Consider the following 16,881-nt stretch of genomic DNA (forward strand, 5'->3'; position numbering starts at 1 on the left):
GAAAGAGGTACAAGGACTGCAGACTTCTCAGGGCTGTTGGAGCCTTGGGCTGGCTCCTGCCTCTCTGGGCAGTGAGGCCTGGCGGGGAAGCCCCTTGCATGCCCAGCGGGAAGGAAACCAGGCACTTGGGGGGTGCGGTGCCCTCCAGGGTTTGGCCGAATCAAAATGGCACCTCAGAGGGTAGATGATAGATCAGCAGCTCCTCAGAGGGGAATGTGACCGGGTTTATGGACGTGGGGCATCTTCTTTCTGAAGCCCAGAGACCCACTGTAGACAGGCCTATCCTTTGGATGCTGGCTAACTTCTGTCTGGTGCAGCGTGTGTGCAGCTTAATCTTTGGCTCTGTGTAATTCTGATTAAAGAATGACAGTTTAGGGGCACCTGGGTGGCTCAGTCAGGTATGTGTCCGACTTCGGCTCAGGTCATGATCTCACGGTCCATGAGTTCGACCCGCGTCGGGCTCTGTGCTGACAGCTCGGAGCCTGGAGCCTGCTTTGGATTCTGTGTCTCCCTCTCTCTCTGCCCCTTCCCTGCCTGTGCTGTGTCTCTCTCTCTCTCTCTCTCTCTCTCTCTCTCTCTCTCAAAAAATAAACATTAAAAGAAAAATTTAAAGAATTACAGTTTAAAGTCACTGAATGGATTTCAAGACGGCAGGGGCCATTCAATCATTCTTTGTTAACTCATTCATTTATTCATTAAATCCATACTGGAGGACTTCTGTGTGATGGGACGTGGTCGACACTGGAGTCATATCCTGTATGACCAGGATAAAGGCCCCGCTGTCAAGCGGCTCACAGCTGAGTGGGTCAGTGAAGCCTTTTGTACTTTGGCAAGCGGGGCAGAGGGTGTTAAAGGGGCACAACTGCTTTGCCAACTAGTCTATGGTGTCTTTAGCCTGTCTTCTGGAAGAGTCCCCATGACAAAATGGAAATGAAGTGTGGCCAAAATTGGCATCTCTCCAGTTCTCTCTTCTTATCCTCCATTAATTTTACAGAATAAGAAAAATGTGTACCTATGATAGTTAATTTTATGTGTAAACTTGACCAGATATGTAAACTGCCACGTTTGGTCAGACATCATTCTGACTGTTGCTGCGAGGGTATTTTTGAATGAGATTAACATTTAAATTGACTGACTAAATAAAGTAGATTGCCCTTTGTAGGATGGGTGGGCCTCATCCAATCAGTTGAAGACCTGACTAAAACAAAAACTCCCTAGAATAAGAAGGAAACCCTCCTGCCTGCCTGCCTGCCTTCAGATTGGAACACTGTTTTTTTGTTTTGTTTTTTGTTTTTTGTTCCCCCCCCCGCTGTTTTTTTGTTTTGTTTTTTGTTTTTTGTTTTTTTTCCCCCGCCTTTGGACTCAAACTGAAACATCAGCTCTTCCTGGGTCTTCAGCCTCCTGGCAAGGGAACTATGTCATCAGCTCCCATGGTTCTCCAGCTTGCTGACTGTAGACCTTGGGGCTTGTCAGTCTCCATAATTGTGTGAGCCAATTCTTTATGAAAAATCTCTTTCTATGCTTACAAAGATCCTACTGGTTCTGTTTCTCTGGAGAACGCTAATACAGAACATGAGCAAACACCACAGTTCTTGGCCACCCAGCTTCTGAGATCTGAGAATGCCCACCCAACCTTTTAGCCAAAGTGCTGCCCACCAGCCTGGCTGCAGGTGGAGGGCTGGAGGGATGAGGCAGAATGGTACTCCGTAGGGCAGCTGGACAACTGGTCACATCTACCCTGCTTGCATGCAGGAATCGGAGTCCCTCCTTCATGCTGAGCCCAAGTTCATGGCACAGTCCCGTGGGGGCTGTGCTTCACCCCTCCACTGGCCTGGGCGGAGGGGTAAGAGGCCCGGATGCAGAGCAGGTGATGAGGCTCTGCGCAGCATCGTGGATGGACGGTTCTGGGGCCTCCGCTCAGAAGTCTGTGATTCAGTGCTGGGGTTGGTGGGGGACCGCAGAGCACTCTATGGATACCGTTTTATCCGTGAAACGCCCAAAACTCCTCTTGTATCAAATGCTTGCCGAAAAAGTGGGTTAAATCTCTATCTTTTATAATTCGCAGCCTCAGGACACCTTTAGACTCTCTAAGAGCATTCTGTGAACAGATGGTAACAGGAGGAACAGCTGATTCCTCTGCTGAGGCCTTCAGAAAAGACCTAGAATAGGAGAGAGTTCACTGAGTCTTGAGGGATAGTCATCACGCATAGGAAATAGTCCAGCTGATTTCTAGAGGCATTTTGCCTGAAAAATGCATGACGCTAGTGGGTTCCAGCAGCCTGTCAAATAAAAGGCGGTCCCTTACGTACGATGAGCTCACCTAACACGGAGTTACAGCTTGTGCTGGCTTCCTTTCCTTGAACAAACTGCGGTGAAAAATAATCACATCGGGGAAAAAAACCAACAGCGACAGCCCATGACACCTGGAAGGGGTGCGGCTGGAGCCCGTGCAGCTTGACGTGAGCCCAGCAGGGCACCCGCCTGGTCTGGCCATCCTCCACGGCCGTGCACATGGTCAGTCCCTGGCGGGTTGTCCTGGCTCACGGCGGGGCTGAAGGGGAGAGCAGTCAGTGCAAACACCCATGTCCTGGGCCCCCCTCGTGCATGGTTTTTTCACACACCTGTTCCTCCCAGGTAGGGCTCACGACCGGGAAGCAGTGCTCTAAGAACGACTACAGCAGCGGTCCTGCCGCCCCAGATTCGTGCGGGAGTCAAATGGGAGGGTGCACTCTTGGCTCAGACACTTTCTGTTTCTAGAATCCCGGGTCACATCAGCAGAAGGCTCCCATTCACTTATCTGGAGACAAGGGCCAGGAGATCACAGAATGAAGCCTGGCTGGCGGGACATACATTCATTCATTCAGCAGCAACTACCCCCTGAGCGCCTACTGTGTGCGGTGGGGCAAGAAGGCCTTGCTGCTGCCCTTAGAAAACGTAGCATCTTGCAGGAGAGGCTCGCTATCTCTGCATGATCTGCAGTTGGAGACCGAATATGCTAGATGCTAGGCCAGCCGGGGCCCAGTGGAGAGAGAGTTCTGCTGGAACAGCAGCTGCCAGGGACCAGCTCCAGAGGCAGAAGTAGCAAAGGCAGCGAGCGTTTCCCCTGCTCTGGTTGACCTGGGCCTGAGCCCAGGTCTCCTGACAGGTGCCAGGTTGAGGGCTGCTGCTGAGAATGACTGCAGGGATTTATATAAACCCCAGAAACTGAAGCCCACCCTCCAGGCGTCCTGCCGGGAGATAAAGACATCCAGGTTTTTCAGAATCTGGAAGATCCTTTTGTATCTCTTCTTTTTCTCGGAGTCCACAGGCCGCTCGGGGACCCCTCCTGGGGAGATGGCACCTGGCAGAGCCAGCCGCCTCCTGTTGCCTCAACCCTGCAGCTTGCCACTGTGGCCCCCGTGGGGGTTGCTGGTGGGGACACGGCCTCTCACTCTCTCTGGGGAGCAGGATGGGCACTGAGCTTGAGCACAGGAGTGTGGTTACTTGTCCTGGGCCTCTTGCCAATATTACCTTTTCCTCTCGCTCTGCTTTGGGGTCCTCTGCACTTCTGCTTCCCGCCTGTGTCCTCTCCTGGGTGCCGTGGGGGAACCTTCTGCGGAAATGGGTCAAAGCTTTTGCTGTAGAGCCGAGGCCAGCCCGGCTGGGGAGGGACAGATGAAAGGCCTCCCCTGAGGGGTGGGGCTATGCTGTTCTGGGAAGTGTGGGGCGGGCTGCGTGTCTTCCGTGTGTTCAGGATGTGGGAGCATCATCCCAGGGGGAACCTGGATTGTGTAAGTCACACACCGGCTACACTCGGGCACCTCAAGTTGCATGACTAGACTCTAGGCTCTTTGTTCCCCTGGATGACTCTTTTTTTTTTTTTTTTTCCTTCAACGTTTACTTATATTTGAAAGAGAGAGAGAGGGAGACGCAGAATCCGAAGCAGGCTCCAGGCTCCGAGCTGTCAGCACAGAGCCCGAGGCGGGGCTCGAACCCACGGGCCGCGAGATCGTGACCCGAGCCGAAGTCGGACGCTTAACCGACTGAGCCGCCCGGGCGCCCCTCCCCCCTGGACTTTTTGATTCGGTTTTCTGTATGGATACTTCACTGTAAATCACAGGGGCCGCTCACAGTTTCAAGGAAGGTGTGGAGAGGAATGAAGGCATCTCGTTTTTCTTATTTTCCCCACCGTCCCCCCACTGCCAAGCCCAGGCTCCCGCAGCTCTTCTTGGCCCCATGGAGACCGCCTGGCGGCTTGACATCCCAGTGGGACACATGGCCCTAGCGAGACTTTCCTCCTTGCCGCCACCCTTGGGCAGGGCGCTGGTGCTCCCTTCCCCCCACCCCTTCTTCCAGGCTGTTTTCCCTTCTGAACTTTGAAAGAGTGCCTTAAACATTTAGGCCTCGTTGTTTCTTTGTAGTTAGTTTTCCCTTCTTCATCCCGTTTTGTGGAGGCTGGACCTGTCCGCTTCTGTTCTAGGAGGCCCTCGACTTTACAAACCCAGCCAGGTGGTGAAGTCAGTCTTCGAGAGCGGTCCTTTAGAAGGGGGCTCCTCTTGGTTTTATTTTGGATTTCTTCTGGGACCCTGGGGATTGAGGTGCGGAGGTTGCAATTTTCCTGGTGACACTTAGGTGTGTAGCCCTTGTCCTCTGTCACTGGGCACTGCAGCCTTCAGCTGTCTTGGTGTGAAGGGTGCCTAATGTGACCCTGAGGGAAAGTGAGGCTGGGGGGTGGGACTTCTAGTCCCTTGAGTAGGGAGCAGTGGGAAACCTTGTGATGCAGCCGGGTCAGTGGCCTGTTGACTGATGGGCACACTGGGCTTCTTCAACCCAAGGGACCAAACTGATGGGCGCAGATGCCCCCGGTGTGGTTGGCCACAGCCGAGGGCACAGGGCAGTAAAGAGGCAGTTTTTCTGTGGATGGTGTAGGTTTTGTAGAGTCGGTCTGCCAGAAGGGGTTCTACCACTCGTGAGGCATTTGCTATCGGGAGGGGGGAGATTTAAGTCACCTGCCTGCCAATGGTGTCTCATTAGGACACAATTAATTGGTTCATTTGGGGTATGGTTATTATGGAGAATCGACTGCACGTGAGTAGAGGTAACATGCCACGTAGTGCTGTTCCGGAGTAAATGGGTCAAGAGATTGTGCCTTTAAACCAGTTGAAGGAGGAGCAGTAGAGACACCTGGGAAGTTTTGTTCAAGGCCAAAGTCCTGCATCCCACACCAGTACCTGGAGTTACCGAGAGCAGGAGAGCCAAGAACCAATTAAAGGAGCCGGTCTGCAAGGCCCAAGAGTGGGCCTAGGCCTGCTCGGCTGCATTTGAGCCTAAGACCGCCTGGCAGGTTTCATGTCCCGGGAAACCCGGGACAGTCGATCATTCCACTTCTCTGAGCCTTGGTTTCTTTCTGCATAAAGTGAAGACGTTAGGGGCGCCTGGGTGGCTCAGTTGGTTAAGCCTCCGACTTCAGCTCAGGTCATGATTTCATGTGTGGTTCGTGAGTTTGAGCCTCGTGTAGGGCTCTGTGCTGACAGCTCGGAGCCTGGAGCCTGCTTCGGATTCTGTGTCTCCCTCTCTCTCTGCCCCTTCCTTGCTCACGCTGTTTCTCCTTCTCTCTCTCAAAAATAAATAAACGTTAAAAAAAAAAAGTTAAAAAAAATAAAGTGAAGACATTGGACAAAAGGCCAAGACGGCCCTTTTAGCATTTCTGATATTCTAACCTGACCCCGCCCCCCATCTCCTTGCACAATAATTGAACCTCCTAAGCCCCTTCCCTCTGTGAGTCTAGGCCGGCTGGCTCCTCCTGGTGAGAGGTCACTATGCATATGTGGCATTAGACCTTCCATCCCTGATCTACAGGTTGAGTCACTAAACCTTATGGTCTGGTGTAGACCTGGGGTCTTCTCCAAAGTGGCTAGGGCACAAGGGCAGCATCCCGAGGTTCCCTAGGAAACGGCAACACAGAGAGCAAACAGTGGTAACGGCCGAAGAGCGCTTCTCTGGTCCGTCTTGCTGGTAACCAGGACCCCTTGGGCCTGAACAGCTCCAACAAGCAAGTGAGGCCTCCTGCTCCAGTTCAAGGCCACAGGAGGTGGGCAGGAACATGTCACAGGCCACGCCAGGCTCATTTCTCTGAGTGGCCTCAGAAGAGTGCTCCTGGAGCCTCCTGGCTGGCTCTTGTAAGGGTCTGTGACTGGAACAAGCCAGATGTCACAGAGCAAAAGCATTTCAGCTATTAAAGGGGTAAAGGCTTTGAGTAAAATAACTGCCAGCTGCCTTTTGACCCATATTCTAGAAAACGTGAGACTACGTGGGATTTCAGGAGGGCTTTCTCCCAGAGCCCTGGAGTCCTAGCGTGCTGAAGTCATGTCTGATTCCCATACAGCCAAATCAAATGCGTGCATGGCTGAGGCCCAACCATGGTCCATTGTTTCCTAGGCCACCAAATATCGGGGTTTGCTCTTAGACCACCTGGCCCATTGTACCCAGAAACAGACTACCTGCCTTCCATCTTCTGGTGGTTTACAGAGCTTTGGGGCCTTTCCCCCTTCATGCAACTCAGTTCTGGGCCAAGCAAGTCCCAAATGTAAGAGGCCCCATGACCCGGAGGGCCCTGCCTTTCCCAGAAGCACTCATACGTTTTCTTTGTCCACTCCGCAGTGTTTACAGGGTGCCTGGCTTGGGGCCCAGCACCCAGTCACCCCTGATCGATAGCACTGCAGAGATCTATGGAGGGAATTAAGCAAGCAGAGCATGGCTGTCCCTTCCTTGGGGGTGTAGGTGCAAGGTGAGTGTCCTCAGAGCGATACTGCCTGGGGAGCCTGGGTCCCAGCCTCTGCCTCTGTCTTCCAGGCAGGCCTGGCCTCCCCGGACAACTCGGAGCAGCTCATCATTGCCTTGGAGCCTGAGGCGGCCTCCATCTACTGCCGGAAGCTGCGGCTGCACCAGATGATCGAGCTGAGCAGCAAGGCCGCGGTCAACGGGTACAGCTCCAGTGACACAGTGGGAGCTGGGTTTGCACAGGGTACCTCCTGCTCTCTCTCTCCCCTCCCCGCTCTCTCCCATCCCAACCCTGCATGTTTTGGGCCCTGATTATTTAAGGCATTTAGCGCGGTAATGAAGAACCGAGATGTTCCCAGAGGGGTCGGCTGTGATCACGTCTGTTCTCAGCGCCCCCTCCGGGACCCCTCCAGGGCCCCTTGTAAACTCCGCAGTGGTCACCTGGGTTCATCACCTCCCACACGTGTGCCTCAGGTGTGGGAAGGGTGCTTCTCTCCAAGAACTGGAGAGATGGCCCCAGAGCAGCTCCTGGTTTTACATTTTACTAGGCTTTTAATTTTTCTTGTTTATTAACTGATTCTTAATCTAATCCCACTTGGCCTGTTATTAATTCCCCCATTAAGGCTGTTGATTTATTGCTGACTCACTCCCTGGGGCCGCTTCGTGTGTGATGAGCTCATTATGTGTCTTGACCGTGAACCTGGTGAGAGTTTAAAATACGGATGAAAGGGGCGGAGGCTTCCTGACCCCACTGGTGCTCACGTAGCTGTGGGAAGGAGTACCACCTAGGGAGATCCAGGATGGGTATTAAGGAACTTTTTCTCTTTAGTAGTTACTTGTGTGCCAGTTGGTCACATTCTTGGTCCTAAGAACCATTTTCCCTGGTCTCCAGGGCTCTGTGAGTCTGTCCAGGGCCACAGAGTTTTCAGACATCCTAGGTCAGGGTCAGAGCCACCGACGTGAGCGAGTTTAGGCACTAATCAGAGCGCTGTGAGTGCCGTTTCCAGGTCAGGGCCTCGAGGGCAGAAACCCACCCATCACCCATGCCCACCCCATCCTGGAAGGCCCTGGAAGGGAGGAGGAGAGGGAGAACGTTAGCTAGAACTGCAGCCCTTGTCCCCCTACAGCCTGGTTCCAAGTTTTCCTTGCTCCCCACACCCAAAGCCTGTCTCTGTACTGCCCAAGGCACTGGGGCCCTGGCTCAGCCTTTGCAGGTGTGCATTCCTGCCCAGGCCCTGGGTCCTCTCCTCCAGAACTCTCCTCTTCCTCTTCATGGGGGCCACTCTGCCCCAGAGGCCACCTTTCTGCATTTTCAACCCAAGATGGAGGAGTCTGTGAACCTCAGCCACGAGACAAGGGCCAGGCATTCCCTTGGCCCCCAGGCTGCTGTCTCAGGCTGCCGGGGCTAAGTGCTAACACCTCAAGACCTGATTCACCCGGAACAGAAGCAAGCAGGCTCTCCTTTGACTCGGAGGGCTCGATTTGCTTTTTCTGGGCAATGCTCAGCCTCCACCGAGGCATGCCGCGGCTGGCCTCACTGCTAACTAAGTCAAATGTGTTAACATGTTACATACTCAGCACAGCCTATTTAATTAAACTTTCGTCTTCATCGTTGTAATTGGAAAAGAGACGCATGACTGACTGGGCTTCATATCTTACATGCTACTTCCTGCCGGTTCATAAACAAAAATTCATGTCAGAATTAGCTAGTTGTAGTGCGGCTCCTAATGCTTCTGAAGTGTAACATTCGCATGGAAGGGGAAACTGGGTTTGAATGCTTGCCTCCCCCGAGGGCTCAGGTTTTGGTTCCCTTTCCTTTAACATGGCCTGTCCACCCCACACTGTGTCTGTGTCCTGTGCCTTGTGGGATTTGCTCTTGTCTTGTGCTCAGAGGGTCTTTTTGGTTTTTGAAATCCTCAAATTGTTGGCCACCACCCCTCAGAGGGGCAGTGACACAGGGGTTCTCTCTCAGCCTTGTTTTACAGTTGATCTGTCTCCCAGAAGGAAGGGGTGCTGCCTGGGGAGGCCTGGCAGAGCACTTAATCAGGAGTACCCTGGATGGCATCAAGGCCCTGAGCCCTTCTGGGCTGTTCTCTGCTCTCAGATGCTCCTCCGTGATGGGTGCCCCGTGGACACTACTGACGGGAATGGGAATGCCACTGTGCCCCCAGCACCGCAGGGTTGCTGTTAGCATTATTTTGCGCCAAAAGGGTTTCATGAGATCAGTAAAAGATACATTTTTCTTAATGTTGGGCTTAATTTGCCCCAAAGTGTGATAATTTGTTTGAGAGCTCAGAATATGTTTTATTAGTCTTGCTTGGTCTTTTTTTTTTTTTTTTTTACTGTTTATTTTTGAGAGAGAGAGAGAAACAGAATGTGAGCAGGGGAGGGGCAGAGAGAGAGGGAGGCACAGAATCTGAAACAGGCTCCAGGCTCTGAGCTGTCAGCACAGAGCCCGACGCAGGGCTTGAACTCACAAACCGTGAGATCATGACCTGAGCCGAAATCGGACGCTTAACCGACTGAGCCACCCAGGTGCCCCTTGCTTGGTCATTTTTTAGGACTGCCATTTGTTAGCCGTCTAGATTGTTTCAGCAAACCAAATGCCCCCAACAGGGTCCGTGATAGAAGTTCATGGGGGAGCCAGTGCTGGGAACAGGAGTTTGGGGATCCCTCCCAGCTCTGCAGGGACTCTTTGATCCGAGGGCCTCACCACTGTACTCCAAGGCCCAAGGAATTCAGAGCTGACAGGCACTTGCCATTCTAATCCCCAGGGAAGACACTGTTTTGCAAACACAGTGCTCCTTGCTAGAAGAGGCTAGAGGGTCAAGGGTCCTTAATTGGATAACTAACAACAGACGGATTTATAAGGCACTTCCAAGTCAGCAGCACCAGTTTAGGGACGGGAAAAATTGGTGGGGGGCGAGGTTGTGGGATGGGGCAGCAGAGCAGTGGACAGAGACTTTATCTGCAAAGTTGGGGGTTGCTCTAAGTTGTTCACTGTAGTGGCCATTTCTTGGGTAGCAGGTCTCATACTTGGTGCTTTGCCTTCCTTATCACCTACTGTGTGCTGGGTGTCACACTGGGTGCTGAGGAAAAATCAGAGAACCAGTCCCTGCTCTGCTAGTGAGGAACTGAGGCCAAGTGTTATTATCCCCATTTTATGGATGGGGAAGGTGAGGCCCAGAGGGGTTAAATGATTTGCCCCACTTCCCACCTCGGCTGTGCCCTGCTGGTTCCCAGCTACCCTCTCGCGGCACCTTTCCCACCTCCTAACATTCGTATTCTGCTTTTTCAGATTTCAGTGTAAATCGTTAAATCTCAAAGGCATGAGGGTCCATGGCCCAAGGGTTGATTTTGAGCTGCAAGACAGAGTCGTGGGAACTGCCAAGTCCCTTCACCTTGTCTGACCTGGTTTCCTCCTCTGAACAGAAGGATGATGATTTGTGCCTTGTCTACCTCACAGAGCTGTCGGGGGCGCCCCACCCAAGGCGTCACAGCCCCTCAGCGCCCCGGGGCCACAGCCATGTTGTTCCCCAGTGTTAGGAAAAAGGTGGCCAGGGCTTTGCTAGGTTTGGATGGGCCACCTGTGGCTGAAGCGCCACCTGGTGGCAGAAGAGCATGTTGGCTTCACCCAGGTCGGGGAAATGGCTTCCATGCAGCTTATCCAGCATCCAGATTAGGAAAACATACCCGACATTCCTTGCAGCAGACAGAGTTCCTTGAGGTGAAATTATTTAACCAAGTGCACTGCAAGCTTCTTGGCAGACAAGTTCCTCCCTGGGACAGCAAAGCCAGGAATTTGGTTGATTTATTAACCCTTTACCCCAAAAAGTGTCACCAGGGGGGAAGGGCTTCTCCAGGGTGAGCCTTCCAGCAGGGTACAGGCCCAGCTGCCATGCAGTGAATAGACAGACGCTGGTGAAAATGGTCTGGCTCTGAGGTTCCCAGTGTTGTGTTTATGTAATCATTTTGGTCAAGTATCGCTACACGTTCCCTCCCTAAACCTCACGCTGTTGCCTCCGCTGACTGCAGACGACTGCCAGCCTTTTCATGCTTTCTCACCCGTCCTTTTCTTTCTGTCGGCCACTAGCTAAGGAGCACATACGGCGTAACCGGCAGAGTCGGACCTTTTTGGTGGAGAATGTCATAGGAGAGATCTGGTCCGAGCTGGAGGAAGGTAGCGTCCTTGAACGTCCTTTGCCCCTTGCTGGATGCGTTTTGTGCTGCTGGCAAAAATGCATTCCTGTTTGCTCCTTTTGCATTTCTGGAAAATGTTCAAAATTGGTTGGTTTTAAAGACCACTGCGCCAAGGAGAACTTTTTGGGGCCTATAAGTTTGCATGTTACAAAACCATACAGACTCTTCCGAAGAAAAGCAGGAACTGGAGCTCCCCAGTTCCAGAGTAAGTCTTGGGTTAAACAGCAGGTCATGCGATGGCAGGACATTGTCCACTCGTGCCTGCCAGGTCTGCAGCAGCTTTAAAGATTCGCTCGTCTGGGTTCTTTATCGCCATGCTCACCGGCGATGAGCACTCCTGGGCAGACACTACCCCGGTCTCTTCCGTCGGGAATAACTTGCCGAGCGGCTAATCAGCGACACCGCTGTATTAATGAGAAGCGTTGCCGGGAGTTTAGCTGGGTGTACCGAGTCATCACCCCCCAGCTTGTTTCAGGATGGGGCCGACCAGCGGCCGATGTAAAGGGTGGATGTTTTTAACCAGGTGACAAGTACGTGGTTGTGGACAGTGGCGGTGGCACCGTCGACCTGACTGTCCATCAGATACGGCTACCGGAGGGACACCTTAAAGAACTGTATAAAGCAACAGGTGAGCCCCCGCATGACCAATTTTCTCCTTCCTGAGCTGTTTCTCTCCTGTCCGATTTCTCTTGCTATTTCCTTCTCTCACTGCTGTCTGCACGTGGGATTCCAGGCCCCGAGGGGTACGATACCCAGATGCCCGTGTGGGGCCGGAGAGCAAGATGCAGTTAAATGCTCTTCAAAACACAAACCACCGTAGGGGCGCCTGGGGGGCTCAGTCGGTTGAGCATCCGACTTCGGCTCAGGTCATGATCTCACGGTCTATGGGTTCGAGCCCCGCGTCAGGCTCTGTGCTGACCGCTCAGAGCCTGGAGTCTGCTTCCGATTCTGGGTCTCCCTCTCTCTCTGCCCGTCCCCCACTCATGCTCTGTCTCTCTCTGTCTCAAAAGTAAATACACATTAAAAAAAAAAAGTTTTAAGACACAAACCACCGTAACTTGGGTTTTGGCATACAATGAGCCTGTTTTAGATCCTGGCCAAGGGAGTTTCTTGCTGGAAGTTCTGGAAGGATATGATTGTCATCTGATTTGTCACCTGTGTTTTAGTGCCACGGTTAAGCTTTCTAGGGAGGTCTCGGGACACCCGGTCTTGGATCAAAGTTGCCAAAGCAAGCAACAGGCTCTCTCCCTTGATGTGGGTGGGATGATGAATAAGTAATAGATCACAGGGTCTCCTAATTGGGCCTGCTGATTTTCCAGACCCTGTCCCTGGATTTCTTGGGTAGGAGTACCGCGATGCTCCTAGTTACTTATGTGTATCAATTTTATTTAAAATATAATTGATTTTGGGGTGCCTGGGTGGCGCAGTCGGTTAAGCGTCCGACTTCAGGTCATGATCTCGCGGTATGTGAGTTTGAGCCCCGCGTCGGGCTCTGTGCTGACAGCTCAGAGCCTGGAGCCTGTTTCCGATTCTGTGTCTCCCTCTCTCTCTGCCCCTCCCCCGTTCATGCTCTGTCTCTCTCTGTCCCAAAAATAAATAAACGTTGAAAAAAAAAATTAAAAAAGAATATAATTGATTTTAACAAGCTTGTTGATGAGTGATTCTGTAGGGGAAAGTCTCTCCACCTGGAATGAGAACTGGAGGGTTTTCAAGCTTAAGTAAAAACCGTAGCTGCTGTCTGTTTGGCTCACTGGGCCCAAGTTCGTGCGACTTTGTGTTTCAGAGAAGAACGCAGGGCAGGATGTCTCTCGGAGTCTGAATTCAGTTTTCACACGGCGGGCTCTCATTTTGTGCTTGACTCAGGTGGACCCTACGGATCCTTAGGAGTAGATTATGAATTTGAAAAACTTCTGTGTAAAATATTTGGAGAGGATTTTATCGAACAATTCAAAATCAAGCGTCCCGCGGCCTGGGTCGACTTAATGATTGCATTTGAGTCTCGTAAGAGGGCGGCTGCCCCAGACCGAACTAACCCACTGAACATCACCCTGCCCTTCTCCTTCATCGACTACTACAAGAAGTTCCGTGGCCACAGCGTGGAGCACGCCTTGAGGAAGAGCAAGTGAGTGGGATTCACCTTTGGCTTAGGCCATTCTAGGGGGTGGATCCTACCGAGGGGAGGGAGGAAGGGGGTGTGGATTCTGAGTTCCAATACTACACACAAGCTGTGTGACCTTGGCCAAGTGACTCACCTTCTCTGTTCCTCAGTTTTTCGTCTGGAAAATGGCAGCGATCATTGCACTTACCTCAAAGGGTGGTTGTGAGGATAAAGTGAGTTCAAAAGTTAGACACTTAGCCCAATGCCTGGGACCCGAAAACTCCTGTTTCTGTGTTAGCTTTTATTATGTGCCAATAACCATAAGCTTTGTGAAAGCAGGGAATTTTGTGTTTTTGGCCTCTGCTGTATCCCCAGCATCACAACAGAACCTGGTACAACGTAGGGGTGCTCAGTAAATATCTGTGGAGCAAAATCCCATGGGGCTCGGAGTCTCTTGGCTACAGGCAAGTGTTCGTAGCTCAGCTTGTTGCAAAATGGACATTTGGAAGCTGTGTGAGAGCTGAATGACAAAATTGATAGACAAAAATCACAGGCTTCTAAAAATCTTTTTATAGCAGAAGATTTCAAACATTCACTGTGCAAAATGAACCTCATGACACAACTTCAACAGCTGTCACCTCCTGGCCAGTCTAAATCCTCGTGCACGCTCTCCCAAATATTTTAAAGCAAATCTGATCATCATCTCATCCATGAATATGTCAGTAGGTATCGCTAAGATAAATTTAAAATCATTACCATAATGCTGTTATCACGATCACGCTTGACACGAGTTCTTCAATATCCTCAAATTCCCAGCTAACATTACAATTTTTCCAACTGCCTTATATATGTTTTTCAGTTTGCACTGATATCCAAAAGATGGCTCTCCATAGCGGTTATCTGATAGGCCCCTAAGTCCCGCTTACTATATGGGTTCCCTCTCCTGCGTTTTCTTTACAGTTATTATTAGATGACAAAGCTGATCGTCCCATAGAGTTTCCCGCAGTCCGGGTTTTTTGTTTATCGTACGCTCACGTAACGTGTTTGGTCCCCTGGTATTTTTGACAAATTGGCAGACGGAGCTAGAGATCTGGTCAGGTTCAAGTTTGAGTTTTTGGCAAACCTGCCTCATGGGTGGTAGTGTGTCCTCCTCTCACATCAAGTCAGGGAACACATGCTATTTGCTTGTTGCTTCTTTTGTGATGTCAGCAGCCACGGAGGGGAGTTGCCTAGGTCCCTTATGTTAAGGGATAGCCCCTTAGTCTCTCACTCTGTCTTGATTTGTCAGCTAGCCTATTTCTGGAGAGAGAAACTCTTCTCAATGGTTTGATTGCACTGAAATACATTTCACATAGGAAAGACAGGACAAATTTTTGGTTCTTTCTTTTCGTTTATGAATTTCTTGTTAAATATTGTTGATTTCCTAGCATTCTCCTAAGTGACAAATGCATTTTTTTCTTTTGTGGGGGCAGAAGGGGGTATTATTAAGGCTTCGTGGATTTAGGCATGTTTGACGTATTTTAAACCAAGGCAGTTATATCCTTAGTGATGGTCAAAATGTCCCATCTTGTCCAGTAGGAGCCTCTTTAAGTTGGCTCCTGAGTCCCGTTGATGTGATATTTTGATCTGACTTCTGGCTCATCTTGTATATTCCCCATCCCAGACCTGCAATCGGCCATTTCTCTAAGAAGCCCAGGTTCCATTTAGTGGGAAATGAAGTGGATAGGATTGTAGGTCTTCTTGACCTTGGAGCAGGTCCCTAGCCAGACTCTGACTAGGCTCATGTTCTCTCTGTCCACTGGCCCCCTACCCACAGGTACCTGTTCCGAGTCTAACCCCAAGTCCTTCTCCACAGTTCTGCGGCCTGTCAGCTCTCCTGGGGAGACTGGCCACAGCCAGCCACGGAGTCATTCCATGCCACACCTCATTGTCCTGTGGCCGAGGCCACAGAAAGATGCCTCGTCAGGGAGACCTGGCAGCACCTAGAATGTGAGGCTAGGAAGTGGCTGGTGTGTACTTTGCTTCAGGGACAGAGATGCCATTTGCTTGGCTTCTTTGAACTTGAGGATGGGTGGGGCACATGCAGTCCCTGGCATTCCTTTAGTGCCAGAAAATTTCCAAAGTGTTTTCACAGATGTGGTATTGAACTTGATCTTGACAACCACTGTGAGAAAGGTAAGACGAGTTGTGTTATCCTTGATTTCCAGACACGAGACTGGGGCTCAGACAAAATGCAGGCCAGCTTGTCCCAAAGTCCCGCAGCCTCTGAGTGGTGGAGGCCGTCCCGGAGCCCAGCAGTCCTGGCTCCTTGTCTGGTGTTCTTTCTGCTCTGGATGTGCTGCACCTTTGACAGAGAAAGGGGCATCCTGGTAGGACGGGGCTTCTCACTGTCAGGGGACAGGTGAGGAAATGCACTTGAGCACACAGGTCTGTGGCCAGATGCAGCAGCACCGTGGACACATCATATGAGCCTTCAATGGACTTGAATCCGACTATCGCTTGACTATAAAATGTGGTCCTTCAAACGAGACAGACCCCTTCACTTCTTTCCCTGTCTTTTGCACTAGATTTCGGCTTCCACTATCCCAAGGGAAGGCTGGCCACAACACAAAGCAAAGAGAAAACCAAGAGGCTATGTCTTAGCTTTTGAGCATCTAAGGGTCTGGGTTGTGGCAGTCGAAGGTATTTCCAAGGACTTTCAAACCCTTCGGTTCCCTTAAATGTGACAGCTGTTCTGTTCTGTCAGGGGCCATCTCTGCGCATAGTAGCCTGGGTCTCCTCTATACTCTCACTTCTCATTTCTCTCTGTGCCACACCCCCACAGCGTGGATTTTGTGAAGTGGTCCTCGCAGGGGATGCTGAGGATGAGTCCGGATGCCATGAATGCCCTTTTCAAGCCAACCATTGACAGCATCATTGAGCATCTCCGTAAGTATGAGCCAGGGCTCGGCCACTCAGTGGGGCAGAGCTGAATGGGGACTGACTTTTCTGGCATGACCAGCTAGAGCATGTGAAGTCACACTGGCAGGGGGTCTGGGGCTGGGAGCCACAGGCCGGGGCCTGGGCATGTATGCGGGAGGTTGCTGGGCATAGGCTCTCCAGATCCCTCCCCTCAGGTACCGCACAGCAGCCCAGAGCCTGTCTTCATCTGGGCCTTGAGTTTGGCTTCGAAAGTCAGGGAGCCGGGAACTCTGCAGCAGTATTATCCTGGAGTGACAGGGCCTTAGGGAATGCACAGTCTTTGCTTTATCAGGATGCATGGGGAACCAAAATCTTTGCTGGGGAGGGGGCACACTTACGTGGACCAAAGAAAGGTCTCCTGGGAGGGAGCAAACAGAATCTAGCCCTCAGGGGCCCTCCCTCAGGGACACACAGTAGACTCCCCGGGGACCTTTTTCAGTATCCAGGCTCCCCCTTCACTTCCCACCCCACACTGACTCAATCAGAACCTCTTTGAAAACCAAAGACTACTTTTTATAACAGCCTGCCTTGACTTAGTTAGCAGGACCACAGGTTTGGAGAATGTCAGGAGTATTTATTTATGCTTAACAAATTATTCCTTGAAACGATCACCACCTAGCTGTTAAAATGTTTCCACTTAGCAATAGCTTTGGTTTTTATCTCTGAGCATATAGGTGTGCAAACCCCCTTCTGAAGACCATCTCTACAGGGACACCTGGGTGGCCCAGTTGGTTAAACATCCAACTTTGGCTCGGGTCATGATCTCAGGTTTCGTGGGTTCGAGCCCCGTGTTGGGCTCTCTGCTATCAGCTCAGAGCCTGCCTCAGATCCTCTGTCCCCTCTCTGCCCCGCCCCCACTCTCT

At 51.5% G+C, this 16,881-nt stretch overlaps 1 protein-coding gene across 1 annotated transcript in view; it reads left to right on the forward strand.

Annotated features, from left to right (window-relative positions):
- Window positions 1-16,881, forward strand: part of HSPA12A (heat shock protein family A (Hsp70) member 12A) — a 69,524-nt gene that overhangs the window by 48,278 nt on the left and 4,365 nt on the right. Inside the window, exons 7-11 of the mRNA XM_030334123.1 lie at window positions 6,832-7,003; window positions 10,853-10,939; window positions 11,483-11,587; window positions 12,823-13,081; window positions 15,882-15,985. Of these exons, the coding sequence (XP_030189983.1) occupies window positions 6,832-7,003; window positions 10,853-10,939; window positions 11,483-11,587; window positions 12,823-13,081; window positions 15,882-15,985 (727 nt within the window). The remainder of the gene's footprint in view (window positions 1-6,831; window positions 7,004-10,852; window positions 10,940-11,482; window positions 11,588-12,822; window positions 13,082-15,881; window positions 15,986-16,881) is intronic.

The sequence above is a fragment of the Lynx canadensis genome, chromosome D2 (assembly GCF_007474595.2).
Source record: "Lynx canadensis isolate LIC74 chromosome D2, mLynCan4.pri.v2, whole genome shotgun sequence".
NCBI lineage: Eukaryota > Metazoa > Chordata > Mammalia > Carnivora > Felidae > Lynx > Lynx canadensis.